We start from the raw sequence: 7,827 nt of genomic DNA, 5'->3' as shown, positions 1-7,827 counted from the left end.
TTAGATATACTTTCAACTAGAAGTGATTTTGGGGTCTCTGCTGTCCATGGAAATTAAAAAAAAAACAGACATTATATTGAGAATGTTTTTATTCAAAGTTTACTCCCCTTAGTGCTTCCAGTACACCGTACAACAGCATTATGTGAGCTGGGTAAGTGCAGTGGAGGGTGCTCGACGATGAAGAGTAGCACACTGCCATGCCAACAACAACACTAGGGTGGGTGTGTCTTAAACAGTGAAATTAGAACCACAACTTTTCCACCAAGTTTTTTTTTAAGTTTTAAAACAACAAAAAAATTCAAAAATAAAAAATCTGAAAAGGGATTTTACAGTAAAGGGGGCAAAACTCCAACTTCCTGTCCATGGTTGAGGGTCGGTGGGGTAGGGTGGGGTGGGGGGCTTCAGGAAACAAACAGGTTAGAGGTCATCTTCTTCATCTGGGAGTGCTGTTTGTGATGCAACCTGTGGGAGTGGGAGTGGATCCAAGTTATTTTTTTAATACTAGGCTCAGGTAAAGAAGCTGCTGGATTGGACTGCATTACATATAGTCAACTATACAGACATTGCACCTGCATGGTCATACTCACATGAAGCTCTTCCTCATACTTCGCCGCAAGGGTCGGGTCCATTTGGACCTCTGGGGGAGCGAGGGCAGGCATTGCCACAAACTCCAGATTAGGATCACCGATCAACTTCCTTGCTAACCACAGGAAAGGCTTCTCAAAGTTGTAGTTACTCTTGGCAGAAATGTCATAGTACTGGGGACAGAGCAGCACATGGCAGTTAGAACTGACAACTCAGACCAAAAAAAAAAAAAAGAAGCCAAACCGTGCCCTCGACAATTCACATGTGACTGATGTGAGCATTAGGATGAAAACACTGATTTTGTAAGCAGTTATTACCTGCAGGTTCTTCTTGCGGTGAAACACAATGCTCTTGGCTTTGACTTTCCGATCTTTGATGTCCACCTTGTTGCCGCAAAGGACGATGGGAATGTTCTCACAGACACGGACCAGATCACGATGCCAGTTGGGTACATTCTTATAGGTGACTCGAGAGGTGACGTCAAACATGATGATAGCACACTGAGCTGTGGAGGTAGCAGATAAGTTTTATCACGCTGCTCAATCCAGGAGAGTGTAAAAATTAAATCTATAGTGACTGGGCGGACTGTTTAAGGTTTAATAACCAGAACAGCACATTTAGGATTGTGAAGAGCACCTTGAATGTAGTAGCCGTCTCTCAGGCCTCCAAACTTCTCCTGACCAGCTGTGTCCCACACATTGTACCTGATAGCTCCTCTGTTGGTGTGGAACATCAGTGGGTGCACCTCTACTCCCAGGGTGGCTACAATTACAAACAATGATGTATGAGTGCAAGATGGAAAATATGATGAAAATTATTCTTTCAGAAGGGAAAAGGGTCAAGGTAAGAGTTAGATATATGGGAAGGACCAGTATATTAAAATAAATCATTCAGAACCGAAGCATCGACAGGAGGTTTAATCTGCTTAATTAGCACATATACAATCAAATCACAATCTGCAGAAATGTCACTGCAGTGCCCCAATATTGCATTTCTGGATGAGATTTCCTATCCCAAAAGGCACAGCATCATATAGATTAGAACAATGAAGTGAAACAAAAATACCTTACTAGGTTGTCACAAATGCACAGCAGATCAAATATTCAAGTTGCAACAAAAACCTGAACGGTACAGGATTTGGGGCAGACAATAGTATTATTTAAACTCAATGACAATAGTTAACATAATAATATATCAGATGATAGTTGTTGAACATAATATGATATGGAACTGTTAGATGTCTTGTCTTTTGTATTGTGACCCATGTATGTTCTAATAGGAAATTTTTACCATTGAAATGTCAACTTGTCAGCACTCTCTGGTCCACAGGCTAACAGTAGCACTATCTGAATGACCTCAAAACTAGTTTGGCAATTACTACAAGTATTGCAATTTCTTTTAACTTTTGGGCAGATATACCACCACAACTGATACATCAGAATGCAGGGGGTTTCATAGGGGCTTACAGCTCACATAATGGCCCAGCTAGCAGTTTAACCTGGCTCTGCTAATTGATGCTTGATAATTTAATGCAAATAACATCAGATCAGAATTAGAATTCAGATTTGAAGTACTTGTAACGTTCTAAGTCAATGTCGGTAATATCTCTACGTCACTCATTTTACAACATACTCACCAACATATTTCTTCTCAAACTCTCCTGTAATGTGCCTCTTTACAAAAGTCGTTTTTCCGGTGCCTCCATCTCCAACCAAGACAAGCTGTAAGACAGAGTTGTTAGTTAATACTGGCTGGTACTGGTTCAACAAACTGAACGTTAGCACAGCTAACGTTAGCCTAAATGCCACAAGTACTACTCTCGTACGTTACACTTTCAAGAAGGATAAATGGCATATAAGTGACATATGGAAAACACTAACCTTGAACACCGCCACCGGTACACACTGTGCCATTGAGTCCGCCGTGGTTGCGAATTTTCTAAGTTAAACAAAACAAAGTGGTTAGCACGTTCTCCGTCATCCCTGTCTGCTAAATTGGGTTGTCGTCAGGAACGTTAAGCTAGCACTACTGGCAATAGCCCGATTTGTAACCGTTCGTTACACATCAAGGAGTGTTGAATGAGGATGTTAGGCTCAATAATTCTAACGCGTATTGTTGGAGTTATGTGAACGCCTGAATAAGTTCGAATCACATCATATGACAACGAAACACATGTAACGTTGCAGACTGAATTTGAAGGAAAACAAGGCGAACTTGCCCATGAACCAGTAAGCGGGTGCTAACTAGCTAGCTAGCAAAAAAGCTACTAACGTTTGAGTGCGCCATACACCGCGCGACCGCACTTTTTCTTGTTCGACTGGAACAATCGGACTGTGAGACCATCTAACGTGTTCCATGTCACAGTTGATGGTCAACTTCAACAAACACGAAACTCAACACATCAAGCTGACTTTGCTCATGTGAGATTGTTTTGTGAACGAAACACTTAAAGAGAATTCAATGGTGGTCTCGGGAACAAAGCACAAAAATGAGGGAGAGCTGTGCTTGCTAACCCGTTAGCCAGCGCGGCATGGAAGCCATTCTTTACATCAAGCTAGCTAGCAAGTTAGCTTGGAGTTAGCGCAGGAAAATCAATGGCCTAATCTAGTTGTTCAGCCGTCACATGGTCAGACCTGGACCACTACATTAAACCTATTGTATATCTTCAAGTTTTCTGTTGTTTTAACTGACTTCCCAGGTAAACACAAACTTGAAATACATGATGGCCCTTTATAAGAGAAGAATATAGACTTACCGGTGTCGCCACTAAGAGAGAAAAGGGGTAAATGGCTGCGTTCGCGGGAGATTCAGTGCGGACTATGAGTCAGTTTCCGCCCTTATCACGTGACCAGCACAGCGGTAAAAATGAGAGGCCCCACGCCGCAGTGTGCAATTCGGGGCGGTACTGAGGGTCAACGCAGGCGGATTTTCGTGCAAGCAGCCATGATTCAGCATGTCTGCTAGCCAGAAGATACCTCTACCAATAAAACACACATACATCTAGCCATCCAGCAATAAAGCTAATGACGCAATTTTTGTATTCCATACTCTTTCATACATATCTCGTATGATAAACTACAAGCAAATGCAATGACTAATTCTCCCTATATTATAAAAGCTGACTCAGTGAAAAATGAACTGGTAAAAGTTTTAGGCAGTGATTTATTTTAGTATGTGAAATAGCTTCAGCAACATAACATACATATACTGTTTCAGACTATTACATCAGATAAAACATGTTTTTAAAATGCAATAGAAAACAGTCGCTTACAGATTGTGCTTAGAATACAATGGGTACAGACTATTCAGTCGACATCCCAAAAGTGCAATATCATCCATCAACACAAGACATGTGATTTGTGCGTTTTTCTGACAACAGAATCTCAGGCTGCAAGGCTTTACCACTCAAATGTAACTCACTGGAATATCTGTAAAACTACAAATAATTTCTTTGCATAGGAGGATTATCAGATAAATCATTTTCATATGACACATCTTTGCGGACAACAGTGAGTCTATCTGTACAGATAGTCCGCCTGTATGTTGGCTGCTATCTCAGCCTCCCATCGGTCTCCATTGTTGAGCAGCTTCTCTTTGTTGTACAGCAGCTCTTCATGGGTCTCTGTAGAGAACTCAAAGTTTGGACCCTGAGGGAGGGAGGAATTGAGGAAAAAATCAACATCAAATTTCATTTTCGACATTTAAGTTGCAAGAGTGCAAAATGCCCCATTTGAAAACAATAAATAACATTCCCCTTCAAGGAAGGTAAGAACTGTATTTCATCGAATTGTATTGGTAAGCAATCTGCATGATCAACCCATTGTATTTTCTTTTTTTAAACTGTACACATGCCATGCCTTTTGCTCTTGTGCCAAACATTAAATGTGCATGACCTGCCCTACTCTGCTTCTGGTTGGTTGGGTTTAGGCAGGAGGAAGTTAGGTTTAGGCATGAGTGATGATTGGTTAGGGTTAGGGTAAGCGCATCAGGGCAAGCCAATCAGACGCACAGCAGGGCAGGTCAAGCCTTCCCTAACCTATAAAAAAAAACATTGCCTGTGGCACCTTTGGATGACAGTGCCAATGTTCGATATGTTATTTCGTGCTTTGGCATTTGCTGTAATGAGATGGCTCCATAATAGTTTGAGAAAAGGTTGGGTATAACTCGCCGTGTTTGCAGATCATATTAGGTTAAATTGACTGTGAGGTAATATCTAGTTGAACGGACTATGACTGAATTTTCATTTTGAGGAGAACAATTTCTTGAAATGCTCTGGGCTTAAAAATACACTCAGTGATCTGCTACCAGCATCTGAGAAATCTTCAATTCCCTGAAGGGAGCTTGTTAACATGCATTGAGAATTGTCAAATTCAATTATGAAATACTTTATTTTGCAACAGCATGCAGGGTAAATAAATACTTGGCATGTTAATGTGAAATTGATATGATCTTAAATGCCAAAACGATTCCCTGGCACAAAACTTGAAAGAATATCTTTTATCGAATACATATTTCAAGAGAAAAGTGACAAAAATACAGATTCACTCTGCCAGCAGCCCCATTAGTTGAGCTATACAGTATCACCTATTCAGTATGCAGGATAAGCTTATTCTTACCTCAACAATGGCATCAACAGGACAGGCTTCCTGGCAGAAGCCACAGTAGATACATTTGGTCATATCAATGTCATAGCGTGTAGTTCTCCTGCTGCCATCAGCTCGAGTCTCAGCTTCAATGGTAATCGCCTGGGTTCAACGTAAGGATGAAAGGAAGTCAGACAGAACAGACAGGAGACTTCACGGAAAACAAGTTCGCCTGATGGCAACTGCGCAACATACACACACACTTCACAGCATAATTGCTCCTTCTTTGTAGCAGGAACCTGGTGTGTTTGTGTTCACCTGAGCTGGGCAGATGGCCTCACACAGCTTACAGGCAATGCAGCGCTCTTCTCCATTAGGGTAACGGCGGAGGGCGTGCTCTCCACGGAAGCGGGGTGACAGGGGGCCCTTTTCAAATGGGTAGTTGATGGTGGCAGGTTCACGGAACAGGTAACTCATGGTCATTGCCAAACCTAAAGGAAGAAAGAAAGAATCAAATAGAGATATGAGTCACTTAAAGGACAGTGCTGGAGTATCAATTAACCTTTCATATTGCAAGAAAATTACATAAAAGATAAAAAGCCACAAGTCCAGTTTGTCTCATGGTACGTTCTGACTTGCCTATCAAGTCTATGACAGACCCAAGCTCATTCATTAGATCTGAGAACTTTGAAAACAGGCCATAAACATAGAGCTTCATGTTCTCTAAATGGGAGGGTGATTCCCTAAAACAGCATTCAGCAAACATCACTCAAACTGAATTCAATAGTGGAAATAGTAAAATTTATGTTGACTTTTATGTAATTTTTCAAAATTGTGGAGTTAATTTATTGGTAACAGTTCAGGTATTTATTCTATTGGCTGGTTGGTGATGTGTTGTTACCTAGTCACTTGGACTTCTGCATCTTTACTCTTTTTACATCAGGGACTACAATGGAAATACTATAGGTCTTAGATTTACTGTGTCATCCTTTACATTTGTAGCTGTATATGATTTGATGTCTACCTTCTCATAAAGTAAAACAAAATAAACAAACATAAAAAAGACTATTTTCAACCATATTCATACACATTTGATGAGCTAGTGAGTATTTATGCAAAAGGCCATGTATGTGGACTTGACTGAAACTACAGCGCTAATTGCAATGAAGGAACATGTCACCATGTGCAACAGTTTAACCCGTTCATGTATCACAGAGGAATAAGCTATCAAGCTTTGACGACACAGACAGCACGTCTTAGTAGGATAAATTCATTGCTGGTTTTTGTCTTTACATGACATTTGTTCACAATAGGAAAAATATAGAATACCACAAAGCCTTTAACCCAATGCACGGCAGACTGTCTGTATAGAAATCGTAGTGTGTGTGACCTCTAAAGAGCTCGGTCCAAAGAAGGGTTGAGGCAGCCCGGTCAGTGATGGACCTCATGTCTGTCGGCAGCTCCTGAGCATTTACATACTCTACAAGGAGAATAGGGGGAGAGGGGTTATTTCAAACGTGTGGTCCCTCCACTGACAATGGCTTAGAAGAACAGGTCTTGGGTGGGAGCAGTACTTACTATAGCCCTCTCTCTGCACACTGAGACTGAATGGGCGCATGACACCAGGACCATACCCGAATGTGCCTGGAGATGTGTATACAATTTTAATGTTACAATTCCTCGTTTTGTGTTTATAGATGCTATTTTAATGACATCTGCTCCAGCAGTACCTGACTTTGAGTAGCAGTGGAGAAGACGCAGACTCAGTGCAGCAGACATCTGTGCAGAGAGAGTGGAAAGCGAACTGATATATTTGAGAATCATTAGAGGAACTAAAATATACACAATAGCTTAGATACAGGAAACGTCATGCGTTGCAACCGAGAAAAAAAAAAGCTCTTCCCTGGCAACAAAAGAGGTCTGAGTGAGGCATGGAGAAACCAACTGCTCACGAGCGTCCTTCTTGTAATACTCTCGCGCCCCAAATCCCTGCTAATACGTCAGCGGTCCGCCGCATTCACTGCATGCCAGCGGAATGGGAAGAACGGCAGTAAGTTTGGTTATGCGATTAAACGAGCATGTGAAACTAATATTACGTTGCTGAAGAGACGGTACAAATAGTAATAATGTGTTTATATCAACTACATACTGCCGACGATAGCTTTTTTCCCCCGAAAATATAACGTTACTTAGCTGGACTAGTTGTCTGTACGATATAACGTAAACGCCTCATTATAAATTAAATAACCATTAGGTTGGAAAAATTTGGCAACGCATTGCCCTTCAAAACACTTATTTAACTCAGTTTATTCTGACGATACATGCTCGTAATCCCAAATTGTAAATCCTAACTACGTCGCTCACCAATTTTGATGGCACAATATCTATTGCTATAGGCTAATTTATCAAAACACGAGTAACAGCTCAATGAACTCAACATGGTCCCTATTCCCGAATCCAAAAATAATCGTGAGCAATAATCTGTCAGGCTTTACTTACTATTAGACTTACCTCTATCACAAATGTTGGATGAGATATAACACGTTAGCTGTCCCTGAACTGCGCAACTGTATTAGTGATGCATTAAGGTACTCCTTGTTAATTTCCCATCCTCCGCTTAAAATGCCTTCAGGCACGGACAAGTTTACCATTTCCGACA

The 7,827-nt window shown here is 41.1% G+C and overlaps 2 protein-coding genes across 2 annotated transcripts; both read right to left on the bottom strand.

Moving 5' to 3' along the window:
* Positions 1-76: 76 nt before the first annotated feature.
* Positions 77-3,428, bottom strand: ran (RAN, member RAS oncogene family). The gene is made up of 7 exons (XM_041944158.1): positions 3,341-3,428; positions 2,466-2,523; positions 2,222-2,306; positions 1,222-1,347; positions 903-1,090; positions 588-758; positions 77-462 (listed from the first exon to the last, which is right to left on the bottom strand). The coding sequence occupies exons 2-7, from the start codon at positions 2,496-2,498 to the stop codon at positions 418-420; spliced, it is 648 nt and encodes a 215-aa protein (XP_041800092.1). The 5' UTR covers positions 2,499-2,523; positions 3,341-3,428; the 3' UTR covers positions 77-417.
* A 310-nt stretch (positions 3,429-3,738) lies between these two features.
* ndufs8b (NADH:ubiquinone oxidoreductase core subunit S8b) lies at positions 3,739-7,782 on the bottom strand. Its single transcript, XM_041944636.1, has 7 exons — positions 7,680-7,782; positions 6,899-6,947; positions 6,747-6,812; positions 6,559-6,648; positions 5,487-5,659; positions 5,202-5,330; positions 3,739-4,232 (listed from the first exon to the last, which is right to left on the bottom strand). The coding sequence occupies exons 2-7, from the start codon at positions 6,945-6,947 to the stop codon at positions 4,101-4,103; spliced, it is 639 nt and encodes a 212-aa protein (XP_041800570.1). The 5' UTR covers positions 7,680-7,782; the 3' UTR covers positions 3,739-4,100.
* Between the last annotated feature and the right edge of the window lie 45 nt (positions 7,783-7,827).

The sequence above is a fragment of the Chelmon rostratus genome, chromosome 9 (assembly GCF_017976325.1).
Source record: "Chelmon rostratus isolate fCheRos1 chromosome 9, fCheRos1.pri, whole genome shotgun sequence".
Classification (NCBI taxonomy): domain Eukaryota; kingdom Metazoa; phylum Chordata; class Actinopteri; order Chaetodontiformes; family Chaetodontidae; genus Chelmon; species Chelmon rostratus.
Note: the sequence above shows the minus strand (reverse complement) of the source record. Positions and strands in the feature narration are given on the sequence as shown.

Coding starts and splice junctions, on each gene's coding strand:
- ran (XM_041944158.1), bottom strand. CDS start 2,498: ATGGCACAGTGTGTACCGGTGGCGGTGTTCAAG. Junction 2,307..2,465: donor TACCGGTGGCGGTGTTCAAG/GTTAGTGTTTTC, acceptor TCTGTCTTACAG/CTTGTCTTGGTTGGAGATGG. Junction 1,348..2,221: donor GTTTGAGAAGAAATATGTTG/GTGAGTATGTTG, acceptor TTGTAATTGTAG/CCACCCTGGGAGTAGAGGTG.
- ndufs8b (XM_041944636.1), bottom strand. CDS start 6,947: ATGTCTGCTGCACTGAGTCTGCGTCTTCTCCACTGCTACTCAAAGTCA. Junction 6,813..6,898: donor CCACTGCTACTCAAAGTCAG/GTACTGCTGGAG, acceptor ACACATCTCCAG/GCACATTCGGGTATGGTCCT. Junction 6,649..6,746: donor TGTGCAGAGAGAGGGCTATA/GTAAGTACTGCT, acceptor TTCTCCTTGTAG/AGTATGTAAATGCTCAGGAG.